Source organism: Rhincodon typus, chromosome 24 (genome assembly GCF_021869965.1).
Source record: "Rhincodon typus isolate 14 chromosome 24, sRhiTyp1.1, whole genome shotgun sequence".
Lineage (NCBI taxonomy): Eukaryota > Metazoa > Chordata > Chondrichthyes > Orectolobiformes > Rhincodontidae > Rhincodon > Rhincodon typus.
Window position 1 is genome coordinate 19,793,968 of NC_063355.1, and position 26,967 is coordinate 19,820,934.

General features: G+C 37.3%; 2 protein-coding genes across 2 annotated transcripts in view; one reads left to right on the forward strand and one right to left on the reverse strand.

The window, feature by feature from the left end:
- The first annotated feature begins 8 nt into the window (after window positions 1–8).
- Window positions 9–6,827, forward strand: LOC109911083 (cytochrome b-c1 complex subunit 9). The gene is made up of 2 exons (XM_020510340.2): window positions 9–236; window positions 6,516–6,827. The coding sequence occupies exons 1-2, from the start codon at window positions 96–98 to the stop codon at window positions 6,564–6,566; spliced, it is 192 nt and encodes a 63-aa protein (XP_020365929.1). The 5' UTR covers window positions 9–95; the 3' UTR covers window positions 6,567–6,827.
- A 3,507-nt stretch (window positions 6,828–10,334) lies between these two features.
- The window catches only part of LOC125485985 (activating signal cointegrator 1 complex subunit 2-like), a 17,419-nt gene continuing 786 nt past the window's right edge, over window positions 10,335–26,967 (reverse strand). The window contains exons 2-8 of the mRNA XM_048611712.1: window positions 25,974–26,218; window positions 23,692–23,897; window positions 21,349–21,468; window positions 17,318–17,536; window positions 12,901–12,982; window positions 11,564–11,658; window positions 10,335–10,799 (exon numbers count right to left, since the gene is read on the reverse strand). Coding sequence (XP_048467669.1) covers window positions 10,631–10,799; window positions 11,564–11,658; window positions 12,901–12,982; window positions 17,318–17,536; window positions 21,349–21,468; window positions 23,692–23,897; window positions 25,974–26,218 — 1,136 coding nt within the window. The 3' untranslated portion in view covers window positions 10,335–10,630. The remainder of the gene's footprint in view (window positions 10,800–11,563; window positions 11,659–12,900; window positions 12,983–17,317; window positions 17,537–21,348; window positions 21,469–23,691; window positions 23,898–25,973; window positions 26,219–26,967) is intronic.

Below are 26,967 nucleotides of genomic sequence, written 5' to 3' on the forward strand. Positions count from 1 at the left end.
TGGGATTTATTTTCCCCACCCCGCCACCGCGCAGCTGTAATCGCGCAGGAGGAGGAGGTTTACTTGTGAACGGCGGAAGGAGTACAGCGGGGAACATGGCGGCGTTGAGGCAGGTTTACAACATGATGTTCAAGCGAACGTCCGCCTTCGCCCTCACCATCGTGGTGGGTGCTGTCTTCTTCGAAAGGGTATTCGACCAAGCGGGAGACGCTCTGTTTGAACACCTCAATCAAGGGGTGAGTATTCGGGGATGTGGGGGGCTTCAGGGAATGTGACTAACATGAGGCCCCTGGAGAGGGTTCACCTTCAGCTGTCCTGGAACCGACTTTCTTCTCCAGGGCCGGCTAACCGCAGGTTTTTCTTCTTGTAAAAAAAGAATGAATTCAAACAACACGCTGCAGAAACTCGAGTTCTGCAGCACCTATGTAGAGAAAACAAAGTTAACATTTCGAGGTGTGTCGGTGTTGGGCTGGCGTGGACAAAGTCGAACTCTCAGGCTTTCGGACCACTGCTCCTTCGTCAGGTAGAAGGAGCTGGTGTCCTGTGACTTCTGACTTTCTTTTTAAAGATTCACAAGATGTAGGTGGGCCAGCGTTTATTTCCCGTCCGGAGTTACCCTTGAGTAGATGGTCGTAAGCTGTTTTCTTGAAACGCTGCGGTCCATGTGCTTCAGGTAGACCCACCATGCCCTTTAGAAAGGGGATTCCAGGATTTTGTCTGAAGGAAGATAAATTTATTCCTAAGTCAGGGTGATGAACTTGCAGGGTAACTTTCGGGTGGTTGTGGTCCTACATATCTGTTGACTGTGAATTTCTAAACGGAAGTGGTTGCAGGTTTCAAAGCTGCTGTGGGAGAACCGTGGTGAGTTACTGGAGTATATCTTGTGGATGTACGCATTGATGCTATCGTGCATCAATAGTGAGGGGAGTGAATGTTGAAGGCTGTAGATGTAGTGCCAATGAAACAGGCTGCTTTGTCCTGAATAGTAATGAGCTTTGGTGTTGGGATGCATTTACCCAGGCAAGTGGGGAGTATTCCATCACACTCCTGATGTACTTGTAGATGGTGGTCAGGCATTGAAGACACCGGCCGTAAGTTACCCGATGCAGAATTCCAAGGACTTGACCTACCCTTGTAGCCACAGCATATTGGATGGCTGGTCCTTTTCAGTTTCTTGTTAATAGTAACCTCAGTGTTTGGTGGGGAATTAAACTGTGTAATACGATTGAATGTCAATGGGAGTGAAGGGTGATTGGATTATCTGTTGGCCCTTGTATGGTGTAAATATTACTTGCTACTTATTAGCTCAAGTTTGAATGTTGTCCATGTCTTGCTGCATTTGAACATGGAGTGCTTTAGTATCTGAGAAGACACCAGTAGTACTGAACGCTATGCAAAACATGAGCGAACGTCCCACTTCTTAGCTTGTGATGGTGAAAAGTTTATGGATGGAGCAACTGAAGATGGTTAGACCTATGACACCACCCTGAGGAACTTCTGCAGTCATGAAGTAGCTGACCTTCAACCACAAACATCTTCATTTGTTAAGTATGACTCCAACCTGTGGAGAGATTTCCACTAATTCTCAATTTCAGTTTTGCTAGGGTTTCTTGATGCTACACTTGGTCAAATACTACCTTGATTTCAAGGGCATCTTTAGTAAAGCTCTTTTGTCCATGTTTGGACTAAGAGTGTAATGAAGTCAAGAGGTGAGTGCGCCTGGCAGACTATTGTTGAAATGAATGCTGCTTGATAACACTGCCAACCACACTTTGTCACTTTTGATAAAGAGTAAACTGCTGTGATTCTAATTGGCAGGGATAGTCCTGCTTTTTGTGGACCAGACATATCTAGACAAATTTCCACATTGCTGATGTTGTAACTCTACTAGAATAGCTTGGCTGTGGAGTTTGGTTAGTTCTAGGGCACATCTTTGGTACTGTTGCAGGAATGTTGGTGGCTTTCATAGCCTTTATAGTGCCATTTTCTTGATTTTTATGTAATTGAATCAATTTGACTGGAGGCTGGCTTCCGTGAAATTTGAGCATCTCAGGACGGTACTGAAATGGGTCATCCATTCAGCACTTTTAAATAAAGATGCATGCAGTAACTTCAGCCTTGTCTTTTGCTGGGCTCCATCATTGTTGAGGATGGGGATATTTGTGCAACTGTTTTCACCGGTGGTGGCAATTGAGTCAACTAGGTCTGTGTTCACTGGAGTTTCGAAGAATAAGAGGGGATCTCATTGAAGTACACAAACCTCTGACAGAGCTGGACAGACCAGGTCCAGGGATTATGTTTCCCCTGGTCGGATCGGGGGAAATTTCTTCCCTCGCGATGGTGCACGTGTGGAATTCTGTACCACAGAAAGCTGTAGAGGCTAAGTCACTGAATATAGTAAGAAAGAAATATATTTTTAAAGGTGTTAAGGATATGGGGAAGAACAGGAGTATGGTATTGAAATGAAGGATTGTCTATGATTGTGTTGAACAGTGGCTCAATGAACCAAATGGCCGCCTACTCCTATTTTCTGTTTTTATTTTCTAAAAATTAACACTCATTCTGTTTGACTTTTTTCCTCAAACAAATTTGCACAGCTTGCTCACTTCTTCCTTCTCACCTCATGGAAAAGATAAAGTTTAAAACAGTGAGTGGCATTTTCACGTAGATCAGTAAAGAGCAATTTCTATTTGGTCAAATAATTTCTTCCAAACATTTGAAAGTGAACTGAATTGCAAGTGCATCCGTAGAAGTCCCTGGTTTGCTACTTAGCCATTCTTTTTCAGAATGCTGCAGTCAGAGCAGCAAATGAATGGTCACTGACCTGAAACATGAACTCTTTCTCCACAGGTATTGCCTGACTTGCTCGGTGTTTCCAGCAATTTCTGTTTTTGCACTTTTCCTGCATCTGCAGCATTTTGCTGTTGGCTCAGTGACTGAGTTATTTGGAATAGAGTAAATTTAGAACCATCAGCCAGTGACATGTAATGGTAGTCTTGCCCAGTTTCGATGATCATCTCGTACCGCTTCAAAAAATCTCACGAAAATAAACAAACTAACGGATGAGAAGGTTCTGGCGAAATGAGATTTAGAAATCCAAGGAGAAGTAGCAAGGCATCAAACAATTGTAGCAGTGTCAGTAAAGTCAAGCGGAATGGGATCAATGGTAGGAATCAACTAGTACAAATGCATTTAAACATTTTGGTCCAATTGCCATCACACAGACATGGTTACAAAATGATCAAGTGTGGAAAATAAATATTCCAGGGGCACAATATTTGATAAAGACAGAATAGCAGAGGAGGAGGAGTGGCCTTAGTGAAGGATGACATAAATACATTTAATAAGAACAGATGCAGCCTCAGAAGATCATGATATAGTAAGGATATGGTTGGAAATTAGGAATAGAAAGAGTTTGAAAACACTCATGGGGATAGTTACAGGCCCCCAGTAGTAGCTACACTGTTGATAGAGCATTTAAAAAAAAAAAAAAAAAAAAATTGGATCTTCTAATTAAGGCAAAGTAATAATTGTGGCAAACAATCAAATCAGCAAGGGTTGAGTAGAACACTAGTTTCTTGCAGTAAATATTATGGAATGGACTAGCAATAAAGTTATGTTGGATCTTATGTAATGAAGCAAGATTAATTAATGGGAAATGGTGGTTGTAACACCATTGAATTCCACATTGAGTTTGAAATTGATGTACTTAATTGTGCAAGAATCTTAAATTGAAACAAAGTCAGTTGCCTAGGGATGAAGGAAGAATTGGCTAAGATTAGGTGGTTTAGTAAGTATGATAATAAATGAACAGTGGGCAACATCCAAAGAAGCAATTCAAAATGTTCAACCAAAATTCTTTCCATTGGGCAAGAAAGACCTGACCATAGTTCAATAAGGAAGTTAACGGTTGTAAGCCTCTTAAAATACTATGTCGCAAAGAAAATACAGTAAATCTGAGAATTGGAGGTGTTTGAGAAAATGAGTAGACTAGCCAGAAATACAAAGTTTTAAGAGCTTCTGTTAAGTCAATATAAAGGAAGATGTTGGCAAAAGTAAATATTGGTTTCTTAGCAGCTAAGGGAGATGACATAAAGGGTTAATCAATGGTTTGAACAAATATTTAGTGTTTTCCTGATAGATTTAATTAAGTAGGCAAATGGAGTATAATATGGGAAAATGTGAAATTGTTCATGTTGGAATGGAGAACAAAAAATAGTACTATTTAAGTAGAGAACAGTTGCAACACAACAAGTCTTGGGGTACTTGTGCACAAAACACAGAAAGCTAGCACGTGAGTGCAGCAGGTAATCGGGAAGGCTGATGTAATGTTGGCCTCGATTTCAAGGGGATTGGAGTATGAGTAAGGAAGTCTTACTGCAATCGTATAAGGTGCTGGTGAGACAACATCTGGAGTACTGTGAGCAGTTTTGGTCTCCTTTTTTAAGGATATTGTTTCATTGGAGGCAGTTCAGAGAAGGTTCACTGGGATGATTCCTGGTATGGTGGTGGAGGGGTGGTTGTCTTTTTAACAGAAGCTAAACAGGTTGGGACTGTACTCATGGAGTTTAGAAGAATGAGAGGTGATCTCCTCTTAACACATAGAATTGTTAAGGGACTTGACAGGATAAATGCTGGAATGATGATCTCTCTCATGGGAGGGTCGAGGACCAGAGGGCATGGTCTCAAAATAAAGGGGCACCAATTAAAGACTGAGGAGGAGGAATTTCTTCTGAGTGTCTTTGGAACTCTTTGATACAGAGCTGTGGGGGCAGAGTTCTTGTGTATTTTAAAGGCTCCTAAGATAGATTATTGATCATTAAAGGTTATGGGGAAAGGCAGGAAATTGGATGTGAGGAGTGTTGGATCAATGACGATCCTATTGAATGATTGAGTAGGCTCGAGGGGCCAAATGGCCTACTCCTGTTCCTATTTCTTACGGCCTTATAAAACGGAGCTCGTAGATGTAGTAAAGCTGGCTTTCCAAATAGCATCAGTAATGTGCCACACAAAACGTTAATAGGTGTCATAAGTGCTCGTGGAGTTGGGCATGATATATTAACATTCCTAAGTGTTGATAGGTGTGCACATAAAACATCAGCACATGTGCAGCAAACATTTTTTTGGATGTGTTGAATTAATTGCCTCTATCCAATTGCCCTGAGAAAAGTGGTCAGAATTTGAATTGCTGTTAATGGTTGTATGGCGCTCGCACATTACAATAAGTCTGAAAACCTAACCAGTTTCTGTAGACCAGATGTGTGCAATATTTTTTCCCCTCTTCCTACACTCTCTCTGTTCTTAGGTGTTTTATTTGTGCTTTACCCTCCCATTGCTTAAGCTTTTGTTTTTTTTTGTATATTGTATCTTTGCCTATTGGCGTGACCTTTTCACACAGGGTGGTTTGTATGTAGAATGAACTGCTAGAGGAAGTGGTAGATACAGGTACAGTTACAACATTTAAAAGACATGTGGAAAGGTTTAGAGGGATATAAGGCAAGTGGAGTTAGTTTAGTTTGGGAAACTTGGTCAGCAGGGACGAGTTGGACCGAAGGGTCTGTTTGACTCTGACTCATGGGATGTGGGTGTTGCTAGTTAGGCCTGCATTGATTACCTAACCCCGGTTGCCCTTGAAGGTGGTGGTGAATTGTCACCTTTCAACGGCTACAGTCCATTTAGTATAGGGGTACCCACAATGCTTTTGAGGGAGGGAATTCCAGAATCTTTCCCTAGCTTTCCTGAAGATTGGGCAGCACAGTAGCTCAGTGGTTAGCACTGCTGTCTCGCACTGCCAGGGACCAAGGCTTGATCACAGCCCTGGGTGACTGGCTGTCCGTGTGGAGTTTTCTTGTTCTCCCTATGACCAGTTGGATTTCTGCTGGGAAATGTCATTTCATCCCACAGTCCAAAGATGTGCAGGTTAGGTGGTTATGCTAAAGAAAAATTGCCCTGTAGGGCTCCGCTTGGTGCAGGCTAGGTGGATTAGCCATAGTAAAGACAGGTTTACCAGGATAAAGTGGGACTTGATGGGCTGAATGGCCTCTCACTGCACTGTAGTGATTCTATGTTCAAGAGGGTGGGGTATGCTCACTGTTCGTGCTCTTCTCACTGATTTACTTTTCTGTATTCTTGCCCAGTGTAGCAATATATCTCAAACAGAACATTAAATCCCACTTCACAATTTTAGTACACAAGATTAAACTGACATTCTGGTGCAATGAATTAACATTGCATTGAGCGAGTACCTGATCTGGTTTAAACTAAGGCTCAATGGGCCTGTTTTGCCTCAAGCAGAGTTCTGATAATCTGACTAATACTACTTCTGCTCAATTAAGGCTACAAAAAACATTACTCATTTATATTGTGGAATCTTACATTTTGCATTTCTAAAGCAGCTAATGTCATCATTTTTTTTGTAATAAATTTTGCCTCAAACTTCTAAAGTCACTGGAGTAACATTTATCATGAAACAATGAAGTGAAGGGATTTAGTAACATAATATTTTCTCTTTTTAGAAACTTTGGAAACACATCAAGCACAATTATGAAAAGAAAGAGGAAGAATAATTAGAAGTCAGTACTGCACGGTGTTCTCCAACTGGCTTGTTGCTACTATTGAATGGCCCAACACTACTATGCCATCCACCAGGACCATTAACTTCCAGATTGACTTGAAATAGTCTGAGGAAAATGGATTGATGCTGTAATGCAACAAGTGCTGGGCCCATTTGTTGAAATTATTACTAAAACATGTATCTAATGAATTCAACAATTTATCTGCCATTAATCATTTTTCCATCCTGATCACAATAAATACTTTAACAAGAATGAGGGTTTTTTCATTTCAATGTACTATTTCTTAATTGAAGTTAATTGTCCTTTTTATCTAGCATTTCAGTATTTTTAATATTTTTCCATGGGATTAGATTAATGTAATATTGCTGTTAAAAATAAATCAAGTTTCTGTCTCCATAACCTGCTTAATAAATCGCTAACTTGCCTCCCTGCTAGACTGAGCTACATTGGTCAACAGAGATCTCAACTTCAAAATTGTCCTCGTTTTCTCTTTACTAGGCTTTGTTCCTCACTAATTCCTTAATCTCTAGCCTCCCAACACTTGAGTTTAGCTTCTTGAGTATTCCCACAGTTGCGGCTATCACTGTAGTTTAAAGTATTGGCAAAGATCAGTAGTTCGGGTTGTGGACGAGGTTGTTGACTTGCGAACCCAGCTGGCTTGTTTTTATTTTGAAACTGTTGCTTAAGTCCCCATATCTGGAATTTTCTGCTTTTGTAGCTCTTTCCCACTATAAAACCTACCCATCGGCCCAAGCTTTGGCATTTTGGCTTAATATCTTGTAGTTCAGTCAAATTTTGCTTAATACTTTTAAGCAGTTTACTGAGATGAAAAATTGATTTTTAAACCGAAGTTGCATTAATCTAACCCCAGAAAAAACTCATTATTAAAATACTGAAATGCTAGATTTAAAAACTGGACAGGCTGATAATTTGCATTGAAGATTCTGTTGCAGAAAACATACAAGTTTAAAATACATGAAAGTAAATGCTACTGTCTTCAAAAATCAAATCATGGGAGGATGTGGTATACAGCAGTTATTTGTCAGCCAAAGCAGCTTACTAATACAAAGCAAAGGGGGATTTAAAAAAAAAAAATCAGGATCAACCTCTGGCTTCTTCACTAAGCATGTTAAATACTCTGCCTGTTCTCTAACCACAATTTGGAGGAGTTCATAAACTTTGTCAATCTACCTCGGGGAGAGAAGTTAAAGCTTTAAATCCTTCGGTTTTCAGACTCACCTTCCTCAGCTTTGTGTGAATACCTCTGATCGGATTACTGTGTTCCTGTCCAATATACAGTAATGTTTTTCCAACAACACATTGAGTAAAACAAAGCCATCCCTTTTCCTAGGGATCATCTGAAACTGGACTAGATAGTTCACAATTGTGAACTGAATTATAACGAATGATTTTGGCTTGATTAATTGCCTGAGGAATTAAAAAGATCCTGTTTAATTGTGGTCAACTACAAAACAGTTTAAAGTAGAAGAGCCATGTGGTACACCTCAAATGTAAGGCACAGGCTAATGTGCAATTATGCCAAGTGAAAATGCTTCCAGTAATATAGCTTTCAATTGTTGGCATAATTTTGCATTAACCTGTGCCATAAAACCACAGCCAAGTTTTACAAAACTAAACTGTTTTGAACTTTGTATGCAACAAGCCTACCTCAACTAGTTCTGTACAGTTATTGAGCACTTTTTTTCTCCAGGTATCAAGTTAGTCATGTTAATTCTTTCAACTAAAGGATATTGACAGGTTTTGGAGAGATCATTTAGGATAATAGTTAGTCACCAGTAGATCACACAACAGTCTAAACAAATATGCAAGTTACTCTATTGGTGCCATGTTAGTAAGAGGGACAATTATTATAAAAGGGGCAGTTTCAAAGAATGAATCAGGAGAGACCAGGAAGTGATGTCATCAAGCTGACTTTTAAAGAAACTGATTAGAAATTGAGCATTCACTGTTCAGCCAATTTGAGATTGATCATGCTGTCTATGCTTTAACAAACAAGTCAGTGTTCAAACAAAAACAAGTTACTAGAAAAGAGCAGGTCTGGCAGCATCTGTAAAGAGAAATCAGAGTTAACGTTTTGGATCCAGTGAGCCTGCCTCAGAACAGAGTTCAGGATGTCTGTGATCGTACATAGAGGATAGAGGCCAGGTAGAATTAATAAATGGTAATTCTTAGTGGTTTGGTGCACAAAAGAGAACTGAACATAGAAGGGTATTTTTAGCCAACAGAAGAGAAGTGGTGACGTGTCAGTATGCCAGAAATGTGAGCTGGCGTCCTGAAATGAATCAACTGGAATATCGTTTCTTTTGTACTTGGTTTCATAAAACTTATTCTGCGCAACTTTGAAAATACACTGATCTTGTGCTGCACCAATTATAGCCTTGTGTATATCCTAACTTTAATTGCTGTGCTATTGGTAGCCATAGCCCAAGCTGTGAATGCCATAGCATTAAGTCTCTCTCCAAATCACACTCTACTCCTTTAAAATGCTTCTTAAACCCTTTTTTTTTTTAAAACCACATTTTGGTCATTTGCCCTAATACCTGTTTATGTAACTTAAATTTTACTTGCCCCTGTGAAGCATCTTGGGCTGTTTTACTATCTTAAATTTGTTCCTTGATACTCACACTAATGTGAGCAAGGTCCAGTTTCTTTTCAACAAACTATTCCTATAACTATCACCATTGTTGTTTTCCTTCATTGTACGTTTACTTTGATAACCGTGTATGTAATTTTATACAGTTTCTGTACCTCATTCTTTTCTTGTACCCCCTGCAGTATTCTGAATTGGAGAATGTTCCGTTAAAGATATAGCAACTGTTTGCTACCATTTCAAGCAGAAGTGGATCTATAGAATTGCAACCTGAATAAAAGATGATAGAGGCCATTTAAGGCTCAATAGAGGCTTAATCAAGGCACTCAATTATATCAGGAAATTTAAAGATGGGCAATAAATATCAGCTTTGCCACCGATGCAACTGAGAAAGAAAAACTACCACACGCTGACCAATGGCTATCTTTATTTTAAAATTCCTCGTGAACATTTATATTAGATATTTTAAATTGTACTCTAATAAATTGGTTTTAATAAAGAGGGTAGATTATGTAAATATTCCAAACTAAAAAAGGAATCAAGATTGTGCAAAACAAGCAATGGTGCACTACATAACAGTGTTTCTGATGCTGCTGTGGCCTCAACGGTAAAGAGTTAAAAATGATGAATTGTACACATTAGTCTGTATGCTGAAACCATCCTCAATTTTGAGGAAAAAATCTATTTCAACCCTCATTTCATTCTTGTTTTCACATTTAAATTATATAATCATAATGCAACTGTGCTCTGCCATGCATTTGGGGAGAGCAAATCTACATCAATATCTTCTCTAAAATGAATCATGAAGTAAATGGTTAAGATGTTTTGAGCAGTCCAGACACCCGAGCTGATCAGGTCAAATGTGCAAACTCATCACAGCACTCAACACCAGTGAAAGACCCGACAGCAGGATGTACAGAAACACTTTTGGGACTGTGAAGGTTATAGTAATACACCAAAAGAAATATTCAAAAATTGTCTTTTCTCATTAAAAATAAAATTTCAATCAATGCAGTTGATATATATTGCAGGTTTTATGAATTACAGGCAGATTCGAGCACAACCAAATAAGCAGAGGCACTGCTGCATTGAGCAACTCCATTTGAGTTATCAGTAAATAAACAAAAGACGAATACTCCAGTCATGCAATAGCTGATAATCTAACTGTATCACTGTTTATTTCAGTCGTCTTGACTTGTCATTCAAACTACAAGCCAACAGAAGGTAAATTGGCCAACTGACACGACAAATTATGTGGCAAAATATTTCAAAGATTCAATACCTTCTCTTGAGGAGAAAAATGGACATGCCTTACTGTGCATCACATTTGGCTATAATTGCTTGAGAAAAGAAATTATGGAAAGTTAGAGCCCAATTTACTAGCTGGAAGTGGCCACTGGAGGCAAATAAGTTTGTGATGGAGGCAAAAATGTTTGAAAAATATTTAAGATGGAATCATTCCTTTGTTCCTCTTCCTATCTGCAAGTGATCGCCGATTATGATTAGCTCGAAGGGATTTATTGGCCTCTTTCTTTCTTCTCTCTATTAGGGTTTCTTTCGATTGCCCTTGGCCTCTTGCATTCCCCACAGCAGCACTATTGTCATGCTTAAACCTGCAAAAGTAATATATAAATATATTTAGAAGCAGTTAATTGAACAAGTTAGACAATTCCTTTTGCTTCTACTAGAGAAATCAACTATAATGGTCACAACTGGATAATTATGGGAAGGAGGGACAAAAATCTGGGAAAGGCAGTGCAGGAATCAGCTGGATTTCTAATGTGTTACAATGTGCAGTTCTGTACAAATTTCCTAAACGCTATTCAAGCTAGACTTCCCACCAACAATGTGAATGCAAATAAGACATCTAATAATCCTGAGGGAGATGCAACTATTTCCTTTACAGCACACTTTTGATAGATGTATATCCCAAAGTATTTAAAGGATTACTAGAACTAAAAAGCAATGTCACAAGCTGCATTTTTTTGGCTAAGCTACATGTTCCTTATATAAATATAGTCGCAAGATTTTAATCATTAAAAACTTAAATGGTCTAGCAATTTTGCATAACTTTGACAGCTGGAAATGGATGTGTCCAATACAAAAGAAGATTGAAATGCAGTTCAGTGCCTGCAGGAACTTAGAGCCAATAATGGAAGCTGTTATTCATACTGAACCCTGGGACAATACTCAGTTTGTTACCTTCTTTGACACTCGGATACTCACATGTAAAATGGGCTTAGAAACAACCAAGGATAGTTAAAGATACAGTAATCAAAAGCCAAAATATATAAATGAGTTTACAACATCTAGACTTTTGTTAACACACTTCTGTTTCAAAATGTTTATAAAGTTATTCTTACACCTAGATTCTTACCCTCTTCTGGCATTGAAGGTAGCACGTCTTGCCTCTGCTCTTTCCCTCAGCAATGCTGGGTCCTGTACAAACAGATCCCTCTTTGGAACTTCCTCCTAGAAATCCAAACATCATTACATTTTTCTCTATTTTCCATATTGGCAGAATCTTATTTATATGAACAGAAACAGATCTTTGGTTGCTTGCTAGATAACTTTCATAAGCATCATTAGTTTTCAGACATGCTTCATATTGCTTTATTTAGATTAAATTTTATTGAAAAATGAATGACATTGATAGTTGGCTGACCAATCTGAGGTTACATTCGTAGTCAGCACAACACGCACACAGTCAAATATGATCATGATTTAGGACAGAGAAGTTTTAAAAATTCAAACCCTGTTTTATAAGTATTTTGGCAGGATACCACAATAAAGTTACTGGTCCAATATAGAAGTCCCCTACTCCATTAATAAGTATGGGATGGTAATAACAATGACTTATACTAGCAAAAGTGCTAAAGATATTGGGAGACTTTTTTAAAATTTAGAAATAGTAACAGAATACCAGTTACATTTTCCTCTCCACAAATGTTTCCTTCAAAAAATTGAAGTTATATGGCCCCTCCTGAGTGAACTACTAATTTAACAAAATGATTATGAATGATTAAAAATAAATGTAACAATAGTCAAAGTTCAAACAGCCTCATCCTTAAGATTAAAGTATTTTTCACAGATTGGGAGAGATTTAAATTGCATCATATTTTTGCTAAATTGACAAAATTGAAGCAAAGATAAATCTCCACATCAACATGATTGTAAATAAAAGTGGCTACTTTTGAATAAAAGTAACCTCAGAATTGTGTAATAAGGAACTTTTCTTTTTAAATTGTTGAACAAGAGGAACAAGCTAGATTTCAAGTAAAATTATTTTCAAACAAATATTTTAAATGAATATTCAGACTTTCAAAACATGAAAGTAGGTACTACAAACATGTAATTAGCAATCAATTGGAGTAATGAATGAAATATATCAAACTCTATGAGAGGCTTCCCAAATAAGCCATTGAATAGCTTATAGGAATGAAGGAATGATTGTGGAAGATGATTTCAGGTTTAGAAACAACCATTTCAAATTCATTATCAGTTGAAAGTGTGACCTGTAGCAATTTGAAACAGAATGTCATAAGCACTGAATAAATTCATTGGATTTTAAAAGAAATTGCACCTAGAACCATCCTTCTTTAGCAAAACATAAAACATGTTTCTGAAAAAAATTGCTGCTATTACTTGCATGTATTGGCTTCCATAAACGAGCCAAATCCCAATGAATTAGATGTCATTTCTAATTTGGATTACCTTTGGTGCTTCCTCTTCAGATTCGTCGTCATTTTCCTCCTCATCTTCTTTTTGTCTCAGGATTCGAGGGATTGTAAACGGTCTTGGAAAAACAAAATGAAATATGACATGTCTATAGCTGATACTTTTATTTGTGAAATTAGCATAGTAAATGGCAATTATCCTTAATGCACTTGTCCAGTTTTAAAAATCCCATCTAGAAGATGAAAAAACAACCAGCTATATTAATCTCATAAGAGCATGCCTAAGACCATAATATATAGGAACAGAAGTAGACCATTCAGCCCATTGACTCTGCCCCATCATTTAATTTACAAATGACTCAGCCTCAATAGACCTCTATGGTGAAGAATGCCACAGATTTACTACCCTCCTCATCTCTACCTTCAAAGGATGACACCTTATTCTGACATTATGCCCTCTGGTCCTAGACTCTCCTACATGGCAAACAATTTTTCCTCATCTATCCTGTCAAGTTCCTCAAGGAACTTGTATGTTTCAACAAGGTTGCCTCTCATTCTTCTATATTCCAATGAGTACAGGCCAAACTGTATTTTGTAACAAAGACCACATGACGGACGATCGATCAATAAATAAACAAATAAATACCTCTACTTATAACATAGTACTTCCATACCTGGTATCAGCCTAGTGAACTTTCCTTAGACTGATTTCGGTGTTAGTAGATTCTTGTACTCCATTTCTGCAAACTTGGCAATAATACATTCGCTCATCTCATCCAAGTCATCTATATCTGTTGTAAATAATTAATCCCTGTGGCATATTACCAATTACAGGTTGCCATCCTGAAATGTCAAACCTGCTACAACCCCCAACCCAACTCTGATTCTATTAGTTAGCCAATCATCTATCCATGCTCACACATAAATTCCAACATCATGGGCTCTTATTTTATTAAGTAGCCCAACTGTTGTACTTTATCAAATCCAATTATATTATATCCACTGTTTCCCCTTTAACCACCTTGCTTGTTACTTCCTCAAAAGAAACCTAATAAATTCCTCAACTTCAGGTGACAATATTAACTCTGCATTAATTTCCTTATACTGGAAATATGTAACCAGGAAAATTATAAAAAAGAAAGAAACATAATGCAACATTTGACTTTTTAAATAAAATTTGATTCAATCAAAACAGCTTAAGAGAAAATTATGTAGCATAATACTAACTATGTTCCACAACTCTGCTGCCAAATCACTTTCGACTGCTTAAACATGCACAAACTATATCTATCCAAAAATAGAACCTCCCATGATCTCACAACATCAAACTTTACACTCCTTGTTATAAACTTCTCAGTTTCTACCTAAAAATTCATTACACCTTTCAACAGTTATACTATCATAGGAACTCAAAACTCCTCATTCTGGCTGCACAAGTCTACTATGATCTCTATTGATTCCAAAACACCGTTAATATTTGCTGATCAAGATTGATGGCTTTTGCTGGAACTGTGTCGTATAAATCTAATAAAATTATCAAAGTGTCCAAATTTGTTTGTTGCTCAAAAAATTTGCATTCACAGCCTCTCTATCTGCTCTCAAAATCAAGCCCACTCGAATCTATGGTTACTATTCAATTTTCTTCCCAATACTCTTCATCCATGTTCTCTACAATAATTTGTTTCATAGACAAACATATACTTTACCACAAGTCCAAAATACCTAGGCTACCAAATCACAAGGCAAATACTAAACTCATATCACTGGATAATGCACTGATTATGATATATCATAGTGTACCCTTGATTTTTAAATGGCAGAAAATTGGCACAACTTATATCTCAGGCTAAAATATTACTATTCAAACATTGTAAGAAGTGAAATTATCTGGAGAAAAATAAATCCAATTACAGAGTTTTATAGCACAGGTACCAACTGACTGCTCATGCAGATGCCAGCTCACAAAATACTACCCACAGTGCCATTCTCCTGCCCATTTCCCCATAATCTTTTCCACATCCACAAGCTTTCACTCTCTCCAGTGCAGCATAGCAGCAGGGTGTACCATCTATAGGATGCACTACAGAAATTCACCAAGTTTCTTTAGACAGCATCTTCCAAACCCACAACTAAAACGGCCCAGACGAACAAGCACCACTTCGCAGGTTTCCTTCCAAGCCGCTCATCATGATTTGGAGCTATATTGTCATTCCTTCACTGTCATTGGGTTAAATCTCTCCCTACAGCATTGTGGGTCCACCTATACCAAATGGATTGCCGCAGTTCAAAGAAGGCAGCTCACCTTCATCTTCTCAAGGCCAACTAGGGGTTGGCCAATAAATGCTGGTTCAGCCAGTGATGCTCATACCCATGAATGAATTGAACAAAAGCCCATGCAGCCCAGGCAACATTCTGGTAAATCTTCTCTGCACCCCCTACAAAGCCATCACATCCTTCTTATAATGTGACAACCAGAACTGTACACAGCACTCCAGTTGTTCCAACAATACCCGTCCTTGTATTCTATGTCTTGGTTAATAAAAGCAAGAATCCCACATGCCTTCTTCACCCCCTCATCTATCTACACTGCTATCTTCAAGAATCTGAAGACATACATACCAAAAGACCCTCCGATCTTCTGTATTTTGCAAGGATCCTAGCATTTATAATATAATCCCTTGCTATGCTAGTCCTTTAAGTGCATTACCTTATACTTTTCCAGGTTGAATTCCATTTGCCATTGATCTGCCCACCCAAGCACTCCTTGGGCATCCTCCTGCAGTTTATAGTTATCCTCCTCACTATTTATCACACAGGTAATATTTATGGCATCTGCGAACCTTTATTTGCATCCCCGACATTTAATCATTTAGGCATAAAACAAAGACCTAGGGCCCCACTACCAATCCCTGCAGAATTCCACTAGAAACAGACTCCAGTCACAGAAACATGCCTGTACCATCACGTCTGCTTCCTGCCTCTCAGCAAATTTTTGACCCGACGTGCCACTTTGCTTTGCACCCCATAGGCTCTTTCTTGAACTATCTGCCATGACTAACCCAATCAAATGCCTTGCCAAAGTCCATGTCGATAACAGTGAAATCATTGCCATCATCAGCACTTCTAGTTACCACCTCAAAAAATTTGATCAAATTTGTCAAACACGACCTTCCCTTAACAAATCCATACCGATTATCCCCAATTAATTAATTTCTCTTCAATTGCAGATATGTTATGTCCCTCAGAATTCTTTACAATAACATCTTCATCACTGAGGTTAGACTGACTGGCCTGTAATTTCCTGTCCATCCTTTCCACCATTTTAAAAAAAATAATGCGACACAGTTAGCAGATCTCCAGCTCTCTTGCACCTCACCTATGGCCAGAAAGGATTTGAAAATTATAGCTAGGGCTCCTAATGACCCCTCCCTTACCTCTCTCAAGAACTTGGAAACTCTTTATTTGGGCCTGGTGATTTATCCACAGCTGCCAAAACCCATTAGTACCTTCTCTTTCACTATGTTAATTTCTTGTAATACTTCACAGACCTCCATCCGGATGTCCATACCCGCACCGTCCATTCTCATTGCAAAGACCGACACAAAGTTTTCATTAAGGACTGTTTCCATGTCTTCTGGATCCACACATACATTGCCTCTCTAGTCCCCATCTTTCTCCATAGTTTTTTTCCTGACACTTTATATATCTTTAAAAATCCTGTGTCTTTAAGGTTTTGGAGTAGATTTGTAGCTCGGGTTGTGGGTGTTGAGGTTGTTGAGGCTGATCGGCTCGGCGAGCCGGTTTCTTGTTTCGCAGACGTTTCGTTACCATGCTTGGTAACATCCTCAGTGCAGCCTCCGATGAAGCGTCGGTGTGTTTTCCCGCCTGGTTTATAAACTCTGGGGTCCGTTGAGATGGATTGCCTCACTTCCGGTTTTCCTTCGTAGCGGAATGTATATGGGGTCGATTTCAATGTGTTTATTAATAGCATGCTTCGTGGAGTGCCATGCTTCTAGGAATTCTCCTGCCTGTCTCTGCCTAGCCTGTCCCAAGATCCTGGCAGGATAGGCAGAGACAGGCATCAGAATTCCTAGAAGCATGACACTCCACGAAGCATGCTATTAATAAACACATTGAACTTGACCCCATATACATTCCGCAACGAAGGAAAACCGGAAGTGAGGCAATCCATCTCAACGGACCCCAGAGTTTAAAAACCAGGCGGGAAAACACACCGACGCTTCATCGGAGGCTGCACTGAGGATGTTACCAAGTATGGTAAACATTTCCAAGTATAATCTTTAAAAAAATCATAACAGTATGTTCTGTTAGGTGTATTTTACTTATAATATTTTTACCTATATGAAAAATCTGTGCGCTAAAATTAATGGCTGTCATTCCAGTCTCTGCATTTTGTAATAATTTATTCAATTGTGCTCATCCATTCATCCTACCTTCTACTGATTAGTTCATCATCTGAATCCACATCGTTTGCTCCGACTTGGTTGCCATCATAAGTATCATCATATTCATCATCATAGTCCCCTGCATAAAACTGGACTCCGTCTTCTACTGGTGCTTCCTCGACTACTACACTGTAGGCATTATATCTTTCCTTCTGCTGTGCAATGTGTGTTTTATCATCAAGCAGCATTGTTCCCTCTTTCCCTTTTCTGCAAAATAGAACACAAATATCATCCAGCACTATCTTCTCAAAGATCAGTGAATGTATTTTGGGTTTATTTCATAAATTCAGATTATTCAGTGACCAGTGTATACAAAAAAGGTGACTTCAAAGTTACACTAATCACATATTACTGTAATCAACACAAAGAACAAACCGTTTAGGAGCAGCCAGTCTGCCTATCGGCCTTTGTCAGCTTTTGACGAAAAGCTATTTAAATTAGTCCCATTCCCTTGATTTTCCCCTATTGCTTTGCACAATATTTGCCTTGAATTAGTTGTCGAGTTCCATTGAAGTTATTATTGAATCTGGCAACACATTCAACATAATAATATTCCACTATACAAATAAAACTCCTCATCTCTCTTCTAGTGCTTTTGCCAAATACCTCGGGTCTGTGCACTATGGTAACAAAGCATTCTGTCATTTGAAGCAGTTTCTCACTAATTTATCAAACCGATTTGAACACGTCTATCAAATTACTCTAAGTTAAGGGGATCAATTTTACCTTCTTTGTCTCTCCATATAACCGGAATGTTGAACCCTGGCACTATTCCAGTAAATCTCTTCTGCACCTCCCCCAAGGCCTTGATAGCCTTCCTCAAGCATGGTGTCTGAAATTGGACACAATACTCTTTCTGGGGCCTAACAATTGATATTTAAAGGAATATAGTAACTGCTGTTGAATTTTACATTTCTGTGCATGAAGCCTAGAATCTGATGATATGTTTTCCAGTAGTTTTCTCACCTTCAAAACTGTCACCTTCAAAAACTTGAGTACATATACCTTCTATTTCCTCACCAGCTGAGGTTATCCTGCAGGATTCTTCTTCTCAACCTCTCCCCTTGCCTGAGGCATCGTAATCTTCAGGTTGAACCAGTTGTCTCTTATGGTTTGGTAAGACTATGGCAACCATACATTTAATTTTTTCTGCACCCATAAAAATTGTGTGATTCAGTCTACATTACTTTTCCTCATTCCTTTTAAAAGGAATGAAGAACTTTGCTGTATTAAACTGTATCTGCCATGAGTCTTCCCAATGCACCAATCCACCAATCCAAGTCAGATACAACCTTCCACCGTTTCCAATTGTTGCAATTTTCATGTCAAGTGCAAACTTAGAAATTATGCTCGGTATTCTCTAATTCAGGCTATCATTTACACATCAAAAGCAGCAATGGTCCCAATACCAATGCTGGTGGTGGTGGTGATTTGAGGGGGGCGGGGGGGGGGGTGGAAATCACCTTTGTACAATATCCTTGGAAGCAACTGTTCACCATTACTTTCTGCCCCTTACTCAGTTTTGTATCCTCAATATTATTGCTCCTGTAATACTTTGAAAACTTCAATTTTGCTATCAAATCTATTATGTGAGACTTTAAGAAATGTCTTTTGAAATTCCTATACAATCAATTACACTACCTTCGTCAGCCTCTCTTTCTTCAAGAGGACTCAATCAAAACAGTTAAATATCCTATTTGCTTTTAATGAAACCATTCTGGCTGCCATCTATGAACCCTTATTTTCCAAGTGACAATTAATTTTGGCCCGAATCATTGTCTCAAAGTTTCTGCACCACCAATGTTAGTCAGATTGACCTGTAAAAGTCACATTTACACCTCTTCTCTTTTTTAAAACAGGGGCATATAGTTTGCAACCATTCAGTTCTCTGGCATTACTACATATCTCAAGAAAATTGAAAGGCTGTGGCTATAACATTTGCTATCTCCACTTATGATGTATCCTATCCAGAAATTCTTCTAGAACAAAAAGCAAGAATAAAATTCAAAGCCCAATAACAAAAGAATCAGAATTGACCCTTTGCTACTTGCAATGAACTTGAATGCATGTCAATTTGAATGCAAACTCCCTGGCAATATTAAGGATCCTAAATCAAATCAGTTTGTGCAGATTCAATATAGTTGATAGTGAGTGATTATGAGTTAACACCATAAAGCAGAAAAACTTCAAGTACAGCCACTGTAGGATGTTGAAATTACCATGTTTAAAACATGATAAATTTTTTTTGAAGATAGGATCAAAGAATACGACTAAGATAGAGTGAACGGTGGCTATTCAAGTTAGGTGCCAAAAACAGACAGACATTCAGAATGTTAAGTAATGTGTTTCCTATTAGAAGGGGAATAAGAACATGACACAGCAATAAATGGTACAGGATAATATCATGAAATCTCAGTTTTCAAAATCTGATTCAGAGCTATTTTCTCCTTCTTCGGGCTGATTCTTTAGGTTTTATTCTATTGATATAACAACCCTGGGAGGTTTTACCTTGTGATCATTCAACCAGTATAAATTTAAAACAGACAGCATTGAAAGGTTATTTGACATGGTACATTTTTACTTAATTATTGCGTTAATCATTTTACGTTAAGCCTGATCCTGTTTTTATCCAACATCTATACATCCATTTTCCAGCAGAGGTCAGTAGAATACCTTATAAAACAGGAACTCCGACTAACACCATCCTAAAGATATTAAAGCAAAGTGACAACTGCTGCCCTAATTGAGATCAATTAATGTGACTTGGAACAGGAATGAAGTCTAGAAGCCAATGGTCAGAAGGGTTTATTACTAGTCCTGGTAGTGCCACTTGAGCAGAGGATCCGAGTGATACAAAACATAGTATTGAGGGGACATGCAAACATTCACACACAAGCTGCAAAATTTAAAGAATAACTCTAAAAAAAAGTATAAAACACAGCTTAAAAATAGAAATTTTTTTAAAAATCCATTGTAAGATTGACAAAGGTTTATTCATTTAAGACAATATTTTGATCTTTTTAATTGCACATAAAGTGTTATTGATCTCAAATATTTCAGAATTGAAGACACTGGTAAATCTTCTACCTATTAGCTGCCTCAATTTGGACAGCCATAAATATGCCTGCACAACTTCATCAGCTGAGTAATTGCAGATGTAAATACACTTTCTTATCAAGAAGCTGAACAGCTGTTGAAATATTAATAAGCAATATCGCGCTAATTTCTAGCCTATATTCCAAAATATAACATAAATCGCTATACATCACTAAATATTTTTATTTGTGCTCAAGAATCTTAAAATACACCCAGCAGCAATAGCCTAGGAAGCTTAAAATTAAGCCATAAATATAGAGTTACAATGTTTGATTTTTAGGCTGAATTACTTAGATTTGTTAGTCTCAGCAGCATATTATCATTACTTTTAACTTGACTACAAAGTTATGGCATGCAGAGAAGAGGAAATTCTCCATAACCATGTTCCTCCTCTCAGGTTCCCAATAGTGATGCCCAGTGCTATGGCAGGTAGTTATTCAGTCCACTGCAGTCCAGACCCGATTGTTTCATTAGGAAGTAGTTACAGAAGCACTCAATAGAGAAATTAAAAATGCATTGTGTTATGTATTTAACCACTGAAACATTAGGGGTAATGCTATTTAATCTTTTGTGTCAATTTTGGGCTTATTTTAAGCTTATGAAATATTCAAGGGATTGCAATATAAAAGATTTGCATCTCATCTTGCCATGGAAGTACACGGAACTCTGAATCAACCATTATATATTAAGATAAATGACTTTAGCTTTTTTTTGGGAGTGTGTGCAGGTGATTTGCTTAAACGCAAAGCCACTTTAAATTGTTTGTGCAGTCATGAGAAATTAAAGTAGCCAATGCTCATTTGATCTGTGCTGGAACTTTCATGTTGTTCTACAGCTGTGAAGCTGAGAGGAAGACTGATTAGGATTTAATCCACAATTCCATAATAATCACAACTTTTAATTCAATAAAGTAGCAAACTCACTTCTTGCCTTTCCAGATTTTGGACATGTCCACAGAATTTTTGCTGAAAACATCAAACTCATCATGATCAAATACATTTTGTCGTGTTGACAGAATTGATTCTTGTTCTTTTTTCACCTGCCTGATAAAAACAAAAGTATACAAAATAGTTTGGCACTGCTATATAGAACATTACAACTACAATTTGTATTTAGAAGACTATTAAATTCCACAAGGCATCCTTTAAAAACGTAGTGCTAGCATATTTAGCAATTGAATCCGATATTCACTTTGAGAATAAAGACTTTAGCAAAATTACTAAACATCAAATGTTTGATAGTGGAGATCATTAGGGATAAAAATACAAAAACTAAATTTTAGAAATATAAGGACATGGTAAATTGTACAATCAATCTGGAATCAAAAGGTGTTCAAATGCCTCTATACGATATTGTGTCAAAGTGCAAAAAACCCAACAGCTTAAATCCTGTGGTCAGTGTGCTTTTGGGTATATGTTGTGCCCTTCATTACCATCCAATACCTTTTTAAGCTTTTAAAATATAAGCCAACTGCAAGGGTAACTGTTAAGTGCAAGTGCCTCATAAACATGTTTAATGACCTTCTCCGCATTAATTAAAAAATAGAAGTTATCTTGGGAAACATTTGTATTCGAAGAATTTCAGCCTTCAATTCAAAAGTATTGCGAGTACATACACTTGTTTACTTCCGTTTACAAACAGATCCGATGACATTTCAGCCATCCTGTAAACCTCAAAACAACTTAAAGAGCTGGGATGCAGAAGATGGAAACAGGAGATACAACTTACACCAGGATCTGTAGTTTATTTTCAGTGGACACACCAAAGCGGGAGCCCTAGTTTAAATGTTATAACAAAGTGATCCTGTCAAAATTTCATGAAAATATTTAGTATTAAAAGGCTTCATCTCTCATGTGTGCTGCTTACGGTGAAACACAAGATCTGTTGTTTTAAAACAAAAACAAATGGCATGCCAGATATACATCAAACTAGAGATGTACTGGTTGTGGTGACTGAATAAGTCAAATTATGTTGATTACTCAAGACCATGTAACAAAAACAAAATTGTGAGAAACTAGTAAATGGAAGGCCTTTATCTATTAACACATACACTCACAGACACTTATATATGATTATGCTGAATGTATTTAAATTTTTATCCATTACCATGTTGGAACCGTGAATGTAAACAATTGTGTGTCTCTCTCAGTTTGGACACATTAACATAAAAAAAAAGTTAATAGCTTTCACTCCATTCTCATTTAATTCTTACATCCAGCTGATATTTAAATACTTTTCACAAACTGAAATAGTATATAGACAAACGGCAACATTTCCAGCATAGATAGTATGGAATTGAGACAACTCGGTCACAACTATTTCTCAAATATATAAAAGAACTGCAGCTGGAGATATAAAACAAAAACAGAAACTGCCAGTGAAACTCAGCAGGTCAGGCAGCATCTGTGGGAGGAAAGCAGAGTTAACATTTCAAGTCTAGTCATCAGACTCAAAATATTAATTCTGGTTTTCCCCCACAGATGCTGCCAGAACTGCTGAGTTTCACCAGCAATTTCTATTTTTGTTTCGCAGCTATTTCTCACACTGATGCAAACCAAAAAAAAAAAATGCTCAATATAACCTTAACCAATGTTTATGAAAATTTGTGCTGGAGCTTTTCATGAAATAATAAAAAAAATAGAATGCTGAAAGTGTGTAACAAGTCCAACACAATAAGTACAATTTAAAAAACTGTACATACCTCTTTCAGTAAATATATCAAGCCCTTGGTCTATGGCTTCCTAACTCGAGTGGTGAATTGTTATTAATTTACATTTATCCAACTGAAAAAAGTATGACAGCTGAAGTACAATGAGAAGTAAATGCAACAACAAACATTGCACATTATTTGCAAAACATCCAATAAAATGATAAAAGAACTCTATGGATAAGGGGGTGGAATTTAGACACAATTGTGCTGGCCACATACAGCACATACATTCTGATATACCGTATTAGAGATGTCAAGTCAGAAAATGTAAATAATTAAAGTAAACTTTATTCTTGTGAATTTGACAGTTCAGGGTTCTAAAACAGAATCTAGATTCAGGTAGATAACTGCAACAAAGACAATTAAACATTATGTTGAACGCATTCAGACACCAGCTTAGACATTATGACTAAAGAATCTGGTTCCAGCTGAGAAATCAATCATGGACAATAGGTCAAGTATAGTTTCAGCTTGATAATTTGCAGTTAAGTGTAAACAAACAGAGGCAATTTGCAAACGAAACTTCAATTTAAAGGTATGCATCGTGATTTCTTACCTCTGAAGAGTTCTGTCTAATTTGCGAAGTGAAGGCGCTATTTTATCTTCAAGGATATCATTAATTACTTTTTCTGCATTGTAATTATATTCTTCCAGACATTCAAGAATGAAGCCTTCCCCAAGGTGTGATAGAATGTCCTTCACTTGAAAAATTAAAGACTCCAGCTCGACTCCTGTTATTTTGGCAGCTGTTGCACCTGCACACTATTTACAAAATCAGGAATAAATATATCTTTCTAATTTCAGTAAATAGTTTTAAATTAAAGGCTACTTTTTCATACTTTAACTGAATCTACTGTGACAGATATATTAATCCACCCCAAATTTAATTTCAAACTTAATTAAACTTCAAGGTTACAAAACGTATAAAAGGAATACGATATTAATAAAATTTTAGTCTGCATGCACTTCACATCATTTTTCCTCCGTTATAAATTCTCCAATACCCAGAGTTATAATTCAAAACAGCTGTGTAAACTGTTATGATGTCATTACATTCTCCTGTCTGTGGAAGCATTAGGCAATCAAGAACAACAAAATCATGAACAACAGAGAAAAAGAATAAAAACAAAATGCTGGAGAAACTCTTCATGTCTGACAGCATCTGAGGAGACAGAAATAGAGTTTACAGTCAAGTCCAATATGACTCTTCTTTGGAACATTCAGAATTTCTCAAATGAGTAAGGCTTATAAACTTCCAAATAATATTTTGTACTCTAATTTCAGAATTGTTCTCAAGTTTTGTTTTTGGTCAGTTCCTCAATTCAATTAATTTCAGAAGAGTATTTGTCTAAATATTTTTTTCTCTTTTAAGTCTTCTTTTTTCCCCTTTCATAGGATGTCAGCATTTGTTGCCCATCTCTAACTGCCCTTGAACTGAAGTGGGTTCCTAGGCTTTTTCAGAAGGCAGTTAAAGTCAAATCACATCATTGTGGGTCTGGAGGCACAAGTACACCATACCAATGGCAGACTTCCTTCAGGGAATTCAGTGAACCAGATAGGCTTTTTACAACAATTTATGACAGTTGTTAATTTATCTTGTGCTTCAAGCCAATAATGCTACCTGCACATTTAGATAGTGGTCTGGAGTATCTTGGGCTTTGTATATTTGCACATAAATAAATCACTGGGATGGTGTGTTTCTTTTCTCCAAGAGAGGCTCTTCCACTGCTGATGTACTGTAGCACTCCTTTATTTACAACTGTGCACTGCGCATTACTAAATACATCCCTCTATTTGACCACTCTCTTAACATGCTCATTCTAGTCTGATGTCTTCTCTTCTACTTATGCCTCATTCAGGTCATCAGTTATATCATCTCATTTACATATTTCTCATTATACCATTGTTGGCATAGCCACCCATTCCTGAGCCTAGATTTAAAGATTTAATTAACTGAATTTAAATTTCACCAGTTGACATGGTGGGATTTAAATGTGTATTCCCAGAAAATTAGTCTGGATCTCTGGATTGTTAGTCTAGCGATAATATCAGTATCTCCCCTTCTTGACAACAGACATGTAGACTTAGGAAAAACAAAGTATGCACATACAATGAGCAAAATTCAGAATTGCTTGCCCCAGACTTTTTAATGAACTATTGCTTTCACTCATTGCACATTCTGCTTCAGCTGAAAATCTGGGTCTCACCAGTCAAAATGTGTTGTAAACAGGTCGGAATAAACCTGCCAGGTAAATCTTTTCCTTTCCACTATGTTTACTTTCTTTTCTGAACCAATCCATGCATTCACCACCCACCTTAAAAGACATAGGGTGTACCAGTTTGAATAACTCTGATCCAGCATTGTAATCTGTTCGAAACACACAGGAAGAACATGTTCGCACAATATGGTAACTGTGACTCTCTCCAATTTAGTGGTGTTACTTAGAACAAAACTTTAAACTTTCTCCTGATGAACTGGTTAACCAATACAATTTGGTTCTTTTGAAACCAAGTTTCATGCATCAGAGGGGCTCCAGCGCAGAATCATAGAATTGTGACAACTCAGAAGCCCACAAGTATAGCCTATTCAACCAGCGTGATAATAAGAGTCCAAACATTATCTTGATCTCACCAAATATTCACATACATAATTTGTAATAATAGTCATTTAGACATCAATGCAGAAGGGAATATTTGCCAACTATCCCTTTCCTGAAACAGGGCCACACTGATGTCAATTTATCCTTGTTGGTAACCAAGACCAGTTTGAACTTGTTATCTTCCTAGTCTGTACCCATCATTGGGTAAATTTACAATTCTATCCTATTTAGTACTTACATAATCATCATTTTCATATTCTGGCTGTTTAAGCTCTTGCTCTGTTTCACCATTTACAGCTGAAATTTCATTGCTACAAGAGGCATGTTGAATGAGAGTATTTCCAGTGGCAAAGGTAGGCTTGTTCCTACCACTAGCTTCCCAGGCACTGTCAACAGCTTTGGTGATGTAAGATGTTCTAGTTTCATCACTATAGTTTAAGTTAAGATAAACACAAAACAAAACTGATGTACAATGATGCGCACCTTATACTTAAGCAAAGTAATAACAACCAAAATATGTAAAGAGTCAGTGCAGTCACATAATAGACTAAATGGTGTCCTTCTCACTATAACAATTCTGTGACTTCTTTGAATTCCGAAAGGTTAACAAAAGATTTTCATTGAGAAATAACTATTTTGTTCCAAACAATTTTTTAAGCAATCTTTACTCCTAAAAATTGCCCAAACTATTTTCTTCTAATTTGTTGTTAACTCTTATCACATTTTTAAATTCATTTTAGTTTAACAGGATTAAGTTTTCCATGTATGCCAATTCAATATTAGTTGTTTAAAAGACTGTGGTCCAAATAATTTCAAAGTCAACTCTTTCCAATAATAAATGAGTGCCACAAGTCCTTTAGAGCAGTGATATCACCTTGCTCTCCATTCCCATTACACAAGTGCTAACAAATACCACAGAAACTGTCATAACATTTCCTTGCTTTCTTCTAATGCAAGAGAATTGTAGCATTTTTCAGTTGATCATGGTCACATCATTGGACAGGCTTGAGAACAGAGGGACTCTAATGACTGCACTTCTTAATATGGAAGTTTAGGACATAGCAAAAAAAACAAAACAAAAAAAAAATCTATAGAACAAAGGTGCACAAGTTGGTTGAGTTTTGTTTGGGATAAATATTATCCTAACAAATGGTAGTCGTTCAATGTAGGTCCAACGTACAAGTCGTTGGGCTTGTCTTTCACCAGGTTTCTCTTCCTTTAAAATATTAGCT

What these genes read in the sequence shown, in the direction of transcription:
- LOC109911083 (XM_020510340.2), top strand. Translation starts at nt 96, where the DNA reads ATGGCGGCGTTGAGGCAGGTTTACAACATGATGTTCAAGCGAACGTCC. An exon ending in TTGAACACCTCAATCAAGGG is followed by an intron (nt 237 to 6,515) that starts GTGAGTATTCGG and finishes TTCTCTTTTTAG; the next exon opens with AAACTTTGGAAACACATCAA.